We start from the raw sequence: 19,421 nt of genomic DNA on the forward strand, positions 1-19,421 counted from the left end.
ATGCTAGTTTGCAAATACATCTCTTTTTATATTTCAAGACATGAAAACAAACATTAACTCACCTCGAAGCCTTTAGTCTTGGCAGCACTCCAGAACTGATCAAAGTATTTAACCCGGTCATTGATAGCGTCGATGATGATGAAGGGGAAGAAGCCGTCGTCTAGTGTCTTCCTGAATGTTTTTAGCATGCTGTTCCTGTACGTGTCTTCCATCTCCGCTTCGTACTCGTATTCCAGACACTGGCAAAAGGAAAATGTTAGGAATTGATATTACATTACATGTAAATAAAGGAAAATTACATTAAATAAAAAAATAAAAAATTTAAATCACCTGGCAAAGCCTGTGTAAACTATTGAGCAAATGGTAGCTTCAGTGAGCCATTATAATACATGGAAAATGTCTTCACATAGGAACAGAGAGGATTAAAATGTCTCCACATAGGAACAGAGAGGATTAAAGTGTCTTCAAAAGAACAGAGGATTCAAATGTCTTCACATAGGAACAGAGAGGGATTAAAGTGGTAAAGAACAGAGGATTCAAATGTCTCCCATAGGAACAGAGAGGATTAAAGTGTCTTCAAAAGAACAGAGGATTCAAATGTCTTCACATAGGAACAGAGGGGATTAAAATGTCTTCACATAGGAACAGAGAGGATTAAAATGTCTCCACATAGGAACAGAGAGGATTAAAATGTTCCACATAGGAACAGACAGGATTAAAATGTCTTCAGAGAGGATTAAAATGTCTCCACATAGGAACAGAGAGGATTAAAATGTCTCCACACAGGAACAGAGAGGATTAAAATGTCTCCACATAGGAACAGAGAAGATTAAAATGTCTCCACACAGGAACAGAGAGGATTAAAATGTCTCCACATAGGAACAGAGAGGATTAAAATGTCAGAACAGAGGATTAAAATGTCTCCACACAGGAACAGAGGATTAAAATGTCTCCACATAGGAACAGAGAGGATTAAAATGTCTCCACACAGGAACAGAGAGGATTAAAATGTCTCCACATAGGAACAGACGGGATTAAAATGTCTCCACATAGGAACAGAGGATTAAAATGTCTCCACATAGGAACAGAGAGGATTAAAATGTCTCCACATAGGAACAGAGAGGATTAAAATGTCTCCACATAGGAACAGACGGGATTAAAATGTCTCCACATAGGAACAGAGGGGATTAAAATGTCTCCACAAAGGAACAGAGGGGATTAAAATGTCTTCAGGAACAGAGAGGATTAAAATGTCTCCACATAGGAACAGAGAGGATTAAAATGTCTCCACATAGGAACAGAGACGATTAAAATGTCTTCAGAGAGGATTAAAATGTCTCCACATAGGAACAGAGAGGATTAAAATGTCTCCACATAGGAACAGAGAGGATTAAAATGTCTCCACATAGGAACAGAGAGGATTAAAATGTCTTCAGAGAGGATTAAAATGTCTCCACATAGGAACAGAGAGGATTAAAATGTCTCCACATAGGAACAGAGAGGATTAAAATGTCTCCACATAGGAACAGAGAGGATTAAAATGTCTCCACATAGGAACAGAGAGGATTAAAATGTCTCCACATAGGAACAGAGAGGATTAAAATGTCTCCACATAGGAACAGAGAGGATTAAAATGTCTCCACAAAGGAACAGAGAGGATTAAAATGTCTCCACATAGGAACAGAGAGGATTAAAATGTCTCCACATAGGAACAGAGAGGATTAAAATGGCTTCAGAGAGGATTAAAGTGTCTCCACAAAGGAACAGAGAGGATTAAAATGTCTCCACATAGGAACAGAGAGGATTAAAATGTCTCCACATAGGAACAGAGGGGATTAAAGTGTCTTCACAAAGGAACAGAGAGGATTAAAATGTCTCCACATAGGAACAGAGAGGATTAAAATGTCTCCACATAGGAACAGAGAGGATTAAAATGTCTCCACATAGGAACAGAGAGGATTAAAGTGTCTTCGCAAAGGAACAGAGAGGATTAAAATGTCTCCACATAGGAACAGAACGGATTAAAATGTCTCCACATAGGAACAGAGAGGATTAAAATTTCTTCACAAAGGAACAGAGAGGATTAAAATGTCTTCACATAGGAACAGAGAGGATTAAAATGTCTCCACATAGGAACAGAACGGATTAAAATGTCTCCACATAGGAACAGAGAGGATTAAAATGTCTCCACATAGGAACAGAGAACTTCACATAGGAACAGAGAGGATTAAAATGTCTCCACAAAGGAACAGAGAGGATTAAAATGTCTCCACACAGGAACAGAGAGGATTAAAATGTCTCCACATAGGAACAGAGAGGATTAAAATGTCTCCACATAGGAACAGAGGGGATTAAAATGTCTCCACAAAGGAACAGAGGGGATTAAAATGTCTTCACAAAGGAACAGAGAGGATTAAAATGTCTCCACATAGGAACAGAGAGGATTAAAATTTCTTCACAAAGGAACAGAGAGGATTAAAATGTCTCCACAAAGGAACAGAGAGGATTAAAATGTCTCCACATAGGAACAGAGAGGATTAAAATGTCTCCACATAGGAACAGAGAGGATTAAAATGTCTCCACATAGGAACAGAGGGGATTAAAATGTCTCCACATAGGAACAGAGAGGATTAAAATGTCTCCACATAGGAACAGAGAGGATTAAAGTGTCTTCACAAAGGAACAGAGAGGATTAAAATGTCTCCACAAAGGAACAGAGAGGATTAAGTGAGTAGGTCAGAGAGAAAGCAGAAAGGACAGACCTTGAGTTTGACTCGTTTCCCTGTATCTTGGTCCTTCTCCATCTTCTCCACCTCCGTCATGAAGTAGTCGTCTAGCCCCAGCACTCTGGGTGGAGCCCCTCCACACTCCACCTCCTTGTCCTTAACCCGCGCAACAACATTTAACATTTTAGTCAGTTAGCAGATGTTCTTATCCAGGGAGATTTACAGTTCGTGCATTCAATTTAAGCTAGCTAGGTGGGACAACCATACATCACAGTAAGTCAAACTTTTTTCAATAAAGCTGCTATGAGCTAGTAACGACGACAAGGTATTTCAGTGAGAGAAGTTTCAGGAAGTGACGTGTTTTGGGCAAAAGATGAAGATGACTACGGTGGGTTTGTGGAAATTGAAATCCATGTTTGTTTACAATGAGGGGCAGGTATTTGTTATCCTGACTGCTGCGATCTCGTAAGCTCGCGAGATAAGGACAATCCAACGAGGCTATGGACAGTGGGGGCTGAAATTATTGACACCCTTGACAAAAAAAATTCAGTAATAATGACTGTATAAAATAATTCAAATAGTGAGCTCAAAAACATTTGGTAAATTATATTATTTTATACTAATACAAATGCTCAGAGAAATACATTTTGTTTAACTAGTAGTAATTGTTTTCCTCAAAAAAAGGTAAGGGTCAAAATTATTGACACAATACATTTTTATATGTAAAGTAGTAAAAAGTGTAGTATTTGGTCCCATATACATATCACGTAATGTGTTATAACAAACGTGTTGGATGCATTTACAGTTAATGTCGATTGGTTGTTTCAGATTATTTTGTACCAGATATATAAAATAATGTAGTGTGTCTTTTTGGAGTCACTTTTATTGTAAATAAGAATAGAATATAAATAATGATGAGTGAGAAAGTTACAGATGGTCAAATATCACACGACCAAAACAACCTCTTACCATTACCAATAACAGGGGAGGTTAGCATGTTATATCATACCCCAAAGACATGCTAAGAGGTTAGCATGTCTTGGGGGTATGATATATGTATATACTGTATTTTAGTCAATGCCACTCGTTGCTCGTCACCAATATTTATATTTCTTATTTTTATTCTTTAACTTTAGATTTGTGTGTATTGTTGTGAATTGTTAGATATTACTGCACTGTTGGAGCTAGGAACACAATACCAATAACATTTATATTTAATTTGAATAAATTTGTTCATTTGAACTAAGCAAGAGCTGCTAAATCATTTAGTTTTACATATCACCTACATCTTGTCTAGGCTACTGTAGACTCTATGAAATGAGCTGTAGGCCAATCAGGGGCTCTACTGTCAACTACCTGCCTTTATCTAAGCAAAGTTGAACTACAATCACAAATCCAGATTTTATAGTCTGAAATGACAAGTCAATCTCGCAAATAGGCAATTTATAACTGTCTGTAGTCTTAACATCTGGCACATCGTAACGGCACAATCGCTAGAAAATTGTTTAAGCTCGTCCAAGTGTTTCTTGCTCAGAGATTGAGATCCTCTGTCCAACTTTCATCACTGAAACTCTTCCTGTCGGGATTTATTTTACGATTATAAACCTGGTTCGAGCCCTGAATGCTGATTGGCTGAAAGCCGTGGTATATCAGACCATATACCACTGGTATGAAAGAAAAGATGTATATATGTGTTTACTTTTCTAATTACGTTAGTAACCAGTTTATAACAGCAATAAGGCACCTCGGGTTTGTGGCCTATGGTCAATATACCACAGCTAACAGCTGTATCCAGGCACTCAATTTTGCGTCATGGTTAAGAACAGCCCTTAGCCGTGGTATATTGGTCATATACCATACCCAGTTGTGCCTTATTGCTTAATCATAGCAGTTAAATGAGTTAAATTGACATCCATTGATGGAAAATGATCTGGCGAGTTTAATCAGGATGAATGGTCTTTTCTCTAGGCCACATTTTAAATTCCTTTATTACGCCATATGGCATAGCTCTGAATAATTACTATTTTGATGGAAAACCAGATTTTTCTTCCAACATCATTACAAGTTACTGTGATATTCCTTCTTAAAATTGGCTCTATAACTTTATGGAAAAAAGGTTTATTGTCTAAATATGGAAACTCGTCTCTTACTGTGAAAAAAAACAACAACCTTGGGCTAGTTTTCAGGCCTTTTGGGTAAGTTTTGAGTGTTCATTGGGCAAACTTTTTTAGCTCGTCCTGGCAACCCTATGATTTATAAGTCTGATGCACTGAAGACTGTCGGTCAAATAACGGTGTGCCGTAGGATCGGTGACATATGGGCGACACATAATGTAGGAATCACGGCGGTCGCACGTGCATGAGGTGGTACTTCAGGCAGGTCAAACTGTTTTAGGGGTACAGAAACCCCCCCCAAAAAAAGGTTGGGAACCACTGATTTAGAGCAATAGTCTTCCCTTCCAGTTGTGCTACTGGTCAACAGGAAACACATGACAGGAAATACCATTTAATCCCAGATGAGTCAACACTACCACAACCGAAAAAGCAAAGCTCAAGACGATGGTAACTTTAGGTTCTACTCACCCGTATCAGCTTGGCCACATGACTTTTACCACTTCCTGGTAGGCCTCTCATTATGATGACGATCTGAGAAAACACCATTATAGAAGTTATGGAACTCACTCATGCAGCAGACAATTATCTGGGAATATACTGGGGGATATGTGTGTACTCCTGTTGTACTTGTATTGGCCTAACGGGTTGAGGATGTTATTATCCTGGCAACACATTTCTTATTTGTCCCTGAGAGGGACAGGTAGCCTAGCGGTTAAGAGCATTGGGCCAGCAACCAAAAATATTTTTTGGGGGTTCAAATCCCCGAGCTGACAAGGTGAAAAATCGGTCGATGTGCCCATGAGCAAGACACTTAATCCTAAATGAATCTTGAAAATATGTATTAAATTGAATGAGAAAATAAGTGAATGAAGTGTCAATAAAGTTGTATTGAATTGAATAAGGAAGTTGGTGAATTAAGTCAGGGGACACACTACACGGCAAGGTGGGCGGTGCTACACGGCAAGGTGGGCGGTGCTACACGGCAAGGTGGGCGGTGCTACACGGCAAGGTGGGCGGTGGTTTCAAACAGAGAGTGATAGATGCCTTTCGTGGCCAAAACAACATTAGCATGGACACCGCCATTGAGGGCTTCCACCATTTTAATGTAGTCAAATGGGTGGGACTTCCAACTTCACTGGCTGAACCCTCCTGATGAACCTGTTGGGAGTCATGTCCAACCGGGTCATCAGGAGGGATCAGCCAATCGGGAAGAAGACAATTGACTCAATGGCACTGCTAATGCTGTCAGAGACACTATAAGAGAACAGATACAAAGATGAGTCGAATCATCTCTATGGGTTCGATGTGCAAGGACTGTCCGATGCGGGTCCAGATTGTACCCAGAACCCCCCTCCCGTAGTCTGGGCACCAGTCGTTTTAACTAACATTCCACTCCTGTCATTTGTCAAAATAATTCCTGTTCATATCCCAAGTCTTTGGCAGATGTAAACTACAAAAGTATAAACCCACCAGCGTAAAAGTATGAATGGAGGTTCCCATCGTTTGCGTTTGTCAAACGGCAGCCGAGCATCAATGATCGCGTCCCCAGAATACGACCCTCGATTGGAAAGGAGCATCAAGCTCATCGCCTTGCACTTTCAGCACCCTGTGAAGTTCTTCACAACTTATGATATGGGTATTGTGTACAGATTGATGAGGATTTATTTTTTTATTTGATTTTGTAATCCATTTTTAGAGAAAGGCTGTAATGTAACAAAAATGTGGAAAAAAAAGTTAAGGTTTCTGAATCATTTACGAATGCTGTCCAAAAAAAGATAACTAGGGCCAAATCTACAGGTGACGTAGTTTATCTTTCTGCTCACCAAGCGAGGCGGTTTTTTGTTGTGTGTGGAGGTCAATGAGAGTGTCGAATTTGGTCGGCATTTTTTATATATATTTTTTTATGACTTATTTGCTTACATGATGGAATAGACGTTTCGTAATGTTTACGTCGTTACGAGTGTACTTATATAACACTTGGGACACGTGACATCGGAGTTGTACCCATTGTTCAAATGTTTATCTGCCCTCTCATTGGCTAGAATGGTCCCACCTGATCTAGCCTCCAGCCTTCCATGTTTGAAGACATTCTTTAATTGTTAATGGCCACTACAGTATCATCACATAACGGATCATTTATGGTGAAGTGTAAAGTGATTAGGAGTGAGTGAGCGAGCAGCCATTTATTTGCACCCTTTCTGGACGAGTGTCTCGGCCTGGTAGTTTGAGAAGATCCTCCACGTTCTTGGTCTCCGGTTTCTTCTCCATCCTGGAAGGAGGAGCAGCCGATGGGGGAGGAGGGTGGGACGACGTGGGGCCTCCTCCTCTCTCTTCTGGGTAACTCCTCCGTTCGCCTGGACCACAGGACGGGACAGCCAGTAGAAAAAAGAAACAGATAATACTGTTACTAATATTACTAATCTACTAATACTATACTAATATTACTAATCTACTAATACTATACTAATATTACTAATATACTAATATTACTAATACTATACTAATATTCTAATATTACTAATCTACACTAATATTACTAATATACTAATACTATAATAATATTACTAATACTATACTAATATTCTAATATTACTAATCTACACTAATATTACTAATATACTAATACTATAATAATATTACTAATACTATACTAATATTACTAATACTATACTAATATTACTAATCTACTAATACTATACTAATATTGCTAATTTACTAATACTATACTAATATTGCTAATTTACTAATACTATACTAATATTACTAATATTATACTAATATTACACTAATATACTAATATTACTAATACTATACTAATATTACTAATATACTAATACTATACTAATATTACTAATATACTAATACTATACTAATATTACCAATATACTAATACTATACTAATATTACGAATCTACTAATACTATACTAATATTACTAATCTATTAATACTATACTAATATTATTAATATACTAATACTATACTAATATTACCACTATACTAATATTACCACTATACTAATATTACCACTATACTAATACTATACTAATATTACTAATCTACTAATACTATACTAATATTACTAATCTACTAATACTATACTAATATTACTAATATACTAATACTATACTAATATTACTAATATACTAATACTATACTAACACTATACTAATATTACTACTATACTAATACTATACTAATATTACTAATATACTAATACTACAATTACTAATATACTAATATTACACTAATATACTAATATTACACTAATATACTAATATACTAATATTACACTAATATACTAATATACTAATACTACTAATGCTATACTAATATTACTAATATACTAATACTACACTAATACTCTCTTCATTACTTCACAACCAAGTGGCATGAAAAGACAGACAATGGAAGATGCCTTAAATATCATTTTGATTGTTTTCTGCGTTTAAAATGCCTTCAAAAGTATTCACACTCCCTTGAATACAACATTTTGTTGTGTTACAGCCTGAATTTAAAATGGTTTAAATTTAGATTGTTTGGTCACTGGCCTACTACACACATTTTTTTTTTAAACAAAAAACTAAAAATTACAAGCTGAAATGTCTTCGAGTCAATAAGTATTCAACCCCTTTCTTATGGCAAGCCTAAATAAAATAAATAAATAAACGTTCTTACTAATAAACATAACAAGTTGCATGGACTCTGTGCAATAATAAGTGTTTAACATAACTTTTGTAATGACCACCTCATCTATGTTCCCCAAATTCAACCTCAAAGATAAGGGAGGTTTTGCAAAAACTGTACCCCACACATACATCATCTATAAGGTCACTCAGTCGAGCAGTGAATTTCAAACACAGATTCAACCACAAAGACCAGGGAAGTTTTTTTACAATGCCTAGCGAAGGGCGCCTATTGGTAGATGGGTAAAAATTAAAAAGCAGACATTGAATATCCCTTTGATCATGGTGAAGATATTAATTATACTTTGGATGGTGTATCAATACACCCAGTCACTACGAACATACAGGCGTCCTTCCTAACTCAGTTGCCGGAGAGGAAGGAAACTCCTCAGGGATTTCACCATGAGGCCAATGGTGACTTTAAAACAGTTACAGAATTGAATGGCTGTTATACGAGAAAACTGAGGACGGATACACTGTAGTTACTCCAAAATACTAACCTAAATTACAGAGTGAAAAGAAGGAAGCCTTTACAGAATACAAATATTCCAAAACATGCATCCTGTTTGCAAAACGGCACTAAAGTAAAACTGCAAAAATATTTTCAAGCATAGTGATGGCTGCATTATGTTATGGGTATGTGTGTAATAGTTTAGGACTGAGGAGTTTTTCAGGATAAAAAAAGAAAAGAAACGGACAGGAGCTAAGCACAGGCAAAATCCTAGAGGAAAACCTGGTTCAGTCTGCTATCCAACAGACCCTGTGAAATGAATTTACCTTTCAGCAGGACAATAACCTAAAACACAAGGCCAAATCTACACTGAGTGGCCCGAGTTACAATTTTGACTTGTACATCTATGGCAAGACCTGAAAATGGTTGTCTAGCAACGATCAACAACCAATGAGACAGAGCTTTTGAATCATTTTGAAAATAACAAATGGGAAAATGTTCCACATTCCAGGAGCGGAAATCTCTTAGCGACATCCCAAGAAAAGACTCAACTGTAATGGCTGCCAAATGTGCTCCTACAAAGTATTGACTCAGGGATGTGAATACTTAAGTAAATGAGATATTTCAATTTTCAATAAATTTGCAAAATTTTCTAAAAAACATGTTTTAATTTGATCATTATGGAGTATCGTGTGTAGATGGGTGAGAGCTTTAAAAAAATATATATACACATTTTGAGTTCAGGTTGTAACACAACAAAATGTGGAATAAGTCAAGGGGTATGAATACTTTCTGAAGGCCTGGGAGCTTCAGAGACTTCTCTTTTGGACAATGTAATTTTTGTTCTGTGTACAAATCAGTCCCACTCACATACAGAGACATTTGCATTGCACCATGTCTGTTCGAGACCGACTTACCGTATGGTGAAGCACCATGATCGAAGCGCTCAGGCCCACGTTCAGGCCCACGCTCGTACGGAGGTCTGTCGTAACCCCCAGGCCTTCCATAAGGTTCCTCTCCATCTCTACTGGTCCGGCTGCCCTCCCTCATGTCCCTCTCCCTGAAGCCCGGGCGAGGTGGAGGATGGCCGGGGGGTGGTCTGGACAGATAGACAAGATCAAAACACAGTGTGATATAATACCAGCTGGACTTGTCACAGTGACACAGTGTGATATAATACCAGCTGGACATGTCACAGTGTGATATAATACCAGCTGGACATGTCACAGTGATATAATACCAGCTGGAGTGTGATATATATACCAGCTGGACTAGTCACAGTGTGATATAATACCAGCTGGACTAGTCACAGTAACACAGTGTGATATAATACCAGCTGGACTAGTCACAGTATATACAGTCACAGTGTGATATAATACCAGCTGGACTAGTCATGATATAATACCAGCTGGACTAGTCACAGTGTGATATAATACCAGCTGGACTAGTCACAGTGTGATATAATACCAGCTGGACTAGTCACAGTGACACAGTGATATAATACCAGCTGGACTAGTCACAGTGTGATATAATACCAGCTGGACTGTCACATATATATACCAGCTGGACTAGTCACAGTGTGATATAATACACTGGACTAGTCACAGTGACACAGTGATATAATACCAGCTGGACTAGTCACAGTAACACAGTGTGATATAATACCAGCTGGACTAGTCACAGTGATATAATACCAGCAGTGTGATATAATACCAGCTGGACTAGTCACAGTGACACAGTGATATAATACCAGCTGGACTAGTCACAGTGTGTGATATAATACCAGCTGGACTAGTCACAGTGTGATATAATACCAGCTGGACTAGTCACAGTAACACAGTGTGATATAATACCAGCTGGACTAGTCACAGTGATATAATACACTGGAGTAACACAGTGTGATGATATAATACCAGCTGGACTAGTCACAGTGTGATATAATACCAGCTGGACTAGTCACAGTGTGATATAATACCAGCTGGACTAGTCACATTAACACAGTGTGATATAATACCAGCTGGACTAGTCACATTAACACAGTGTGATATAATACCAGCTGGACTAGTCACAGTGTGATATAATATATAATACCAGCTGGACTAGTCACAGTAACACAGTGTGATATAATACCAGCTGGACTAGTCACAGTAACACAGTGTGATATAATACCAGCTGGACTAGTCACAGTGTGATATAATACCAGCTGGACTAGACTAGTCACACAGTAACACAGTGTGATATAATACACAGCTGTGATATAATACCAGCTGGACTAGTCACAGTAACACAGTGTGATGTGATATAATACCAGCTGGACTAGTCACAGTGTGATATAATACCAGCTGGACTAGTCACAGTGTGATATAATACCAGCTGGACTAGTCACAGTGTGATATAATACCAGCTGGACTAGTCACAGTGTGATATAATACCAGCTGGACAGTCACAGTGATATAATACCAGCTGGACTAGTCACAGTGTGATATAATACCAGCTGGCTGGACTAGTCACAGTGTGATATAATACCAGCTGGACTAGTCACTGGAGTCACAGTGAGCACAGTGTGATTAGTCCAGCTGGAGTCACAGTGATATAATACACAGTGTGATATAATACCAGCTGGACTAGTCACAGTGTGATATAATACCAGCTGGACTAGTCACACTGACACAGTGTGATATAATACCAGCTGGACTAGTCACAGTGTGATATAATACCAGCTGGACTAGTCACAGTGTGATATAATACCAGCTGGACTAGTCACAGTAACACAGTGTGATATAATACCAGCTGGACTAGTCACAGTGTGATATAATACCAGCTGGACTAGTCACAGTAACACAGTGTGATATAATACCAGCTGGACTAGTCACAGTAACACAGTGTGATATAATACCAGCTGGACTAGTCACAGTAACACAGTGTGATATAATACCAGCTGGACTAGTCACAGTGTGATATAATACCAGCTGGACTAGTCACAGTGTGATATAATACCAGCTGGACTAGTCACAGTGTGATATAATACCAGCTGGACTAGTGTATATATAATACCAGCTGGACTAGTCACAGTAACACAGTGTGATATAATACCAGCTGGACTAGTCACAGTGTGATATAATACCAGCTGGACTAGTCACAGTAACACAGTGTGATATAATACCAGCTGGACTAGTCACAGTAACACAGTGTGATATAATACCAGCTGGACTAGTCACAGTGTGATATAATACCAGCTGGACTAGTCACAGTGTGATATAATACCAGCTGGACTAGTCACAGTGTGATATAATACCAGCTGGACTAGTCACAGTAACACAGTGATATAATACCAGCTGGACTAGTCACAGTGTGATATAATACCAGCTGGACTAGTCACAGTGTGATATAATACCAGCTGGACTAGTCACAGTTACACAGTGTGATATAATACCAGCTGGACTAGTCACAGTAACACAGTGTGATATAATACCAGCTGGACTAGTCACAGTGTGATATAATACACTAGTCACAGTGTGATATAATACCAGCTGGACTAGTCACAGTACCAGCTGGACTAGTCACAGTGATATAATACCAGCTGGACTAGTCACAGTGTGATATAATACCAGCTGGACTAGTCACAGTGTGATATAATACCAGTCTGGACTAGTCACAGTGTGATATAATACCAGCTGGACTAGTCACAGTGTGATATAATACCAGCTGGACTAGTCACAGTGTGATATAATACCAGCTGGACTAGTCAACAGTGTGATATAATACCAGCTGGACTAGTCACAGTGTGATATAATACCAGCTGGTCACTAGTCACCAGTGGACTAGTCACAGTGTGTGATATAATACCAGCTGGACTAGTCACAGTAACAGCTGGAGTCACAGTGATATAATACCAGCTGGACACCAGCTGGACTAGTCACAGTGTGATATAATACCAGCTGGACTAGTCACAGTAACACAGTGTGATATAATACCAGCTGGACTAGTCACAGTGTGATATAATACCAGCTGGACTAGTCACAGTAACACAGTGTGATATAATACCAGCTGGACTAGTCACAGTAACACAGTGTGATATAATACCAGCTGGACTAACACAGTCACTGGAGTGTGTGTGATATAATACCAGCTGGACTAGTCACAGTGTGATATAATACCAGCTGGACTAGTCACAGCTGGATATAATACTGGAGTCACAGTGTGATATAATACCAGCTGGACTCAGTCACAGTGTGATATAATACCAGCTGGACTAGTCACAGTGTGATATAATACCAGCTGGACTAGTCACAGTGTGATATAATACCAGCTGGACTAGTCACAGTGTGATATAATACCAGCTGGACACAGTGTGATATAATACCAGCTGGACTAGTCACAGTGTGTGATATAATACCAGCTGGACTAGTCACAGTAACACAGTGATATAATACCAGCTGGACTAGTCACAGTAACACAGTGTGATATAATACCAGCTGGACTAGTCACAGTAAAACAGTGATATAATACCAGCTGGACTAGTCACCAGCTGGACAGTCAGTGTGATATAATACCAGCTGGACTAGTCACAGTGTGATATAATACCAGCTGGACAGTGTGTCACACTAGTGTGATATAATACCAGCTGGACTAGTCACAGTGTGATATAATACCAGCTGGACTAGTCACAGTGTGATATAATACCAGCTGGACTAGTCACAGTGTGATATAATACCAGCTGGACTAGTCACAGTGTGATATAATACCAGCTGGACTAGTCACAGTGTGATATAATACCAGCTGGACTAGTCACAGTGATATAATACCAGCTGGACTAGTCACAGTGTGATATAATACCAGCTGGACTAGTCACAGTGTGATATAATACCAGCTGGACTAGTCACAGTAACACAGTGTGATATAATACCAGCTGGACTAGTCACATATAATACCAGCTGGACACAGTGTGATATAATACCAGCTGGACTAGTCACAGTGTGATATAATACCAGCTGGACTAGTCACAGTAACACAGTGTGATATAATACCAGCTGGACTAGTCACAGTGTGATATAATACCAGCTGGACTAGTCACAGTAACACTGTAGTGTGATATAATACCAGCTGGACTAGTCACAGTGTGATATAATACCAGCTGGACTAGTCACAGTAACACAGTGTGATATAATACCAGCTGGACTAGTCACAGTAACACAGTGTGATATAATACCAGCTGGACTAGTCACAGTGTGATATAATACCAGCTGGACTAGTCACAGTAACACAGTGTGATATAATACCAGCTGGACTAGTCACAGTGTGATATAATACCAGCTGGACTAGTCACAGTGTGATATAATACCAGCTGGACTAGTCACAGTAACACAGTGTGATACAATACCAGCTGGACTAGTCACAGTAACACAGTGTGATGTAATACCAGCTGGACTAGTCACAGTGTGATATAATACCAGCTGGACTAGTCACAGTGTGATATAATACCAGTTGGACTAGTCACAGTAACACAGTGTGATATAATACCAGCTGGACTAGTCACAGTGTGATATAATACCAGCTGGACTAGTCACAGTAACACAGTGTGATATAATACCAGCTGGACTAGTCACAGTGTGATATAATACCAGCTGGACTAGTCACAGTGTGATATAATACCAGCTGGACTAGTCACAGTGTGATATAATACCAGCTGGACTAGTCACAGTGTGATATAATACCAGCTGGACTAGTCACAGTAACACAGTGTGATATAATACCAGCTGGACTAGTCACAGTGTGATATAAGCTGGACTACCAGCTGTGATATAATACCAGCTGGACTAGTCACAGTGTGATATAATACCAGCTGGACTAGTCACAGTGTGATATAATACCAGCTGGACTAGTCACAGTGTGATATAATACCAGCTGGACTAGTCACAGTGTGATATAATACCAGCTGGACTAGTCACAGTGTGATATAATACCAGCTGGACTAGTCACAGTGTGATATAATACCAGCTGGACTAGTCACAGTGTGATATAATACCAGCTGGACTAGTCACAGTGTGATATAATACCAGCTGGACTAGTCACAGTGACACAGTGTGATATAATACCAGCTGGACTAGTCACAGTGTGATATAATACCAGCTGGACTAGTCACAGTAACACAGTGTGATATAATACCAGCTGGACTAGTCACAGTAACACAGTGTGATATAATACCAGCTGGTCACAGTGTGATATAATACCAGCTGGACACAGTGTGATATAATACCAGCTGGACTAGTCACAGTAACACAGTGTGATATATACCAGCTGGACTAGTCACAGTAACACAGTGTGATATAATACCAGCTGGACTAGTCACAGTGTGATATAATACCAGCTGGACTAGTCACAGTGGACACAGTGTGATATAATACCAGCTGGACTAGTCACAGTGTGATATAATACCAGCTGGACTAGTCACAGTGTGATATAATACCAGCTGGACTAGTGTGATATAATACAGCAGTAACACAGTGTGATATAATACCAGCTGGACTAGTCACAGTGTGAACAGTGTGATATATATACCAGCTGGACTAGTCACAGTGTGATATAATACCAGATATAATACCAGCTGGACTAGTCACAGTAACACAGTGTGATGATATAATACCAGCTGGACTAGTCACAGTGTGATATAATACCAGCTGGACTAGTCACAGTAATAATACAGTGTGATATATATACCAGCTGGACTAGTCACAGTGTGATATAATACCAGCTGGACTAGTCACAGTGTGATATAATACCAGCTGGACTAGTCACAGTGTGATATAATACCAGCTGGACTAGTCACAGTGTGATATAATACCAGCTGGACTAGTCACAGTGTGATATAATACCAGCTGGACTAGTCACTGTGATATAATACCAGCTGGACACAGTGTGATATAATACCAGCTGGACTAGTCACAGTGTGATATAATACCAGCTGGACTAGTCACAGTGTGTGATATAATACCAGCTGGACTAGTCACAGTATAATACCAGCTGGACTAGTGTGATATAATACCAGCTGGACTAGTCACAGTATATAATACCACTGGAGTGTGATATAATACCAGCTGGACTAGTCACAGTAACACAGTGTATATAATACCAGCTGGACTAGTCACAGTGTGATATAATACCAGCTGGACTAGTCAGTAACACAGTGATATAATACCAGCTGGACTAGTCACAGTAATAAATACACTGGAGTGTGATATAATACCAGCTGGACTAGTCACAGTAATAATACCAACACAGTGTGATATAATACCAGCTGGACTAGTCACAGTAACACAGTGTGATATAATACCAGCTGGACTAGTCACAGTAACACAGTGTGATATAATACCAGCTGGACTAGTCACAGTGTGATATAATACCAGCTGGACTAATACCAGTCACAGTAACACAGTGTGATATAATACCAGCTGGACTAGTCACAGTAACACAGTGTGATATAATACCAGCTGGACTCACAGTCACAGTGTGATATAATACCAGCTGGACTAGTCACAGTAACACAGTGATATAATACCAGCTGGACTAGTCACCAGTAACACAGTGTGATATAATACCAGCTGGACTAGTCATATAATACAGTAACACAGTGTGATATAATACCAGCTGGACTAGTCACAGTAACACAGTGTGATATAATACCAGCTGGACTAGTCACAGTGTGATATAATACCAGCTGGAGTCACAGTGTGATATAATACCAGCTGGACTAGTCACAGTGTGATATAATACCAGCTGGACTAGTCACAGTGTGATATAATACCAGCTGGACTAGTCACAGTGATATAATACCAGCTGGACTAGTGTGTGATATATAATACCAGCTGGACTAGTCACAGTGTGATATAATACCAGCTGGACTAGTCACAGTGTGATATAATACCAGCTGGACTCACAGTGAACACAGTGTGATATAATACCAGCTGGACTAGTCACAGTGTGATATAATACCAGCTGGACTAGTCACAGTATATAATACCAGCTGACTAGTGATATAATACCAGCTGGACTAGTCACAGTGTGATATAATACCAGCTGGACTAGTCACAGTATAATACCAGCTGGACTAGTCACAGTGTGATATAATACCAGCTGGACTAGTCACAGTGTGATATGGACTAGTCACAGTACCAGCTGGACTAGTCACAGTGTGATATAATACCAGCTGGACTAGTCACAGTGTGATATAATACCAGCTGGACTATATAATACCAGCTGGACTAGTCACAGTGTGATATAATACCAGCTGGACTAGTCACAGTGTGATATAATACCAGCTGGACTAGTCACAGTGTGATATAATACCAGCTGGACTAGTCACAGTGTGATATAATACCAGCTGGACTAGTCACAGTGTGATATAATACCAGCTGGACTAGTCACAGTGTGATATAATACCAGTTGGACTAGTCACACTGACACAGTGTGATATAATACCAGCTGGACTAGTCACAGTGTGATATAATACCAGTGGACTAAGCCACAGTGTGATATAATACCAGCTGGACTAGCTGGACTAGTCACAGTGATGATATCACAATACCAGCTGGACTAGTCACAGTAACACAGTGTGATATAATACCAGCTGGACTAGTCACAGTAACACAGTGTGATATAATACCAGCTGGTCACAGTGACACAGTGTCACAGTAACACAGTGTGATATAATACCAGCTGGACTAGTCACAGTAACACAGTGTGATATAATACCAGCTGGACTAGTCACAGTAACACAGTGTGATATAATACCAGCTGGACTAGTCACAGTGTGATATAATACCAGCTGGACTAGTCACAGTAACACAGTGTGATATAATACCAGCTGGACTCGTCACAGTAACACAGTGTGATATAATACCAGCTGGACTAGTCACAGTAACACAGTGTGATATAATACCAGCTGGACTAGTCACAGTAACACAGTGTGATATAATACCAGCTGGACTCGTCACAGTAACACAGTGTGATATAATACCAGCTGGACTAGTCACAGTAACACAGTGTGATATAATACCAGCTGGACTAGTCACAGTAACACAGTGTGATATAATACCAGCTGGACTAGTCACAGTGTGATATAATACCAGCTGGACTAGTCACAGTAACACAGTGTGATATAATACCAGCTGGACTAGTCACAGTGTGATATAATACCAGCTGGACTAGTCACAGTGTGATATAATACCAGCTGGACTAGTCACAGTGTGATATAATACCAGCTGGACTAGTCACAGTAACACAGTGTGATATAATACCGAGGTAAAAAGGGCTTTATGAAAATACTTGATTGATTGATCAATCTAGTTGTTCGATCTCTAAGCTCAAACCCTCCTAAAACGGAACCGGGTATACCTGTCATCTCGAGGCGGATAGCGCTCCCTCTCGTATGGTTCTCTTTCAAAGTCCATGGGAGCCTTTTCTCTGTACATCTCCCTCTCCCTGCTGTATTCCCTGCGCTCCATGTAGGGGCCCACTGGTCGTCTGTCGTAGTACAGGTCCCTGTGGTAGGGGTCTCTCAGGGGGCCCAGGGATTCTATAAGGGAAAGGAGGATATCGGTATAACAATGATATCTACCATTTAGCAGACCCCCCCCCTTTTTTAAAATCCAAAACCGACATTTCCAGGCGGGAATTGCACCCTTGACGTTGCAAGCTTCAGCAACTGATCAACTGATTGACATAAGGAGGGTTCATATGTTTTTCCTAAGCCACTGTTGATAGTAACGCATAACATTTATATTTTAGGTGATCTAGCAGACCACCTTATTCAGACGGACAAGTGTGTTCAACTAAAATATGTTTTAAAAAAAATTATTAAAAAAATTAAAAAACGAGTATTAGCTGCTACGGAGTCTCAAAAAATGTAAGAATTAAGAATTAATATCAACTCACCTTTTTCATAGCTCCTCTCTCTCTCTCTGTCAGGTAAGGGATCGGGTCTCAACACAATCCTTTCACCGTACGAGATCCGCTCCACCGTGGCAGCACCGAGGTCTGAGAGAGAGAGAGACAGAGAGAGAGAGAGACAGAGAGAGAGAGAGACAGAGAGAGAGAGGACACAGAGAGAGAGAGACAGAGAGAGAGACAGAGACAGACAGAGAGAGACAGAGACAGAGACAGAGACAGAGAGACAGAGAGAGAGAGAGAGAGAGAGAGAGACAGAGAGAGAGAGAGAGACAGACAGAGACAGACAGAGAAACAGAGAGAGAGAGACAGAGAGACAGAGAGAGACAGAGACAGAGAGAGACAGAGAGACAGAGAGAGAGAGACAGACAGAGAGAGAGAGAGACAGAGAGAGAGACAGAGAGAGAGAGAGAGACAGAGAGAGACAGAGAGACAGAGAGACAGAGAGAGAGAGAGAGAGAGACAGAGAGAGAGAGAGAGACAGAGAGAGAGAGAGAGACAGAG

General features: G+C 39.7%; 1 protein-coding gene across 1 annotated transcript in view; it reads right to left on the minus strand.

Annotated features, from left to right (window-relative positions):
• Positions 1-19,421, minus strand: part of LOC118373639 (YLP motif-containing protein 1-like) — a 62,964-nt gene that overhangs the window by 22,248 nt on the left and 21,295 nt on the right. Inside the window, exons 10-16 of the mRNA XM_052468979.1 lie at positions 18,906-19,007; positions 18,366-18,546; positions 9,893-10,074; positions 7,034-7,194; positions 5,309-5,371; positions 2,763-2,882; positions 63-239 (exon numbers count right to left, since the gene is read on the minus strand). Coding sequence (XP_052324939.1) covers positions 63-239; positions 2,763-2,882; positions 5,309-5,371; positions 7,034-7,194; positions 9,893-10,074; positions 18,366-18,546; positions 18,906-19,007 — 986 coding nt within the window. The remainder of the gene's footprint in view (positions 1-62; positions 240-2,762; positions 2,883-5,308; positions 5,372-7,033; positions 7,195-9,892; positions 10,075-18,365; positions 18,547-18,905; positions 19,008-19,421) is intronic.

This window comes from Oncorhynchus keta, chromosome 19 (assembly GCF_023373465.1).
Source record: "Oncorhynchus keta strain PuntledgeMale-10-30-2019 chromosome 19, Oket_V2, whole genome shotgun sequence".
Taxonomy (NCBI): domain Eukaryota; kingdom Metazoa; phylum Chordata; class Actinopteri; order Salmoniformes; family Salmonidae; genus Oncorhynchus; species Oncorhynchus keta.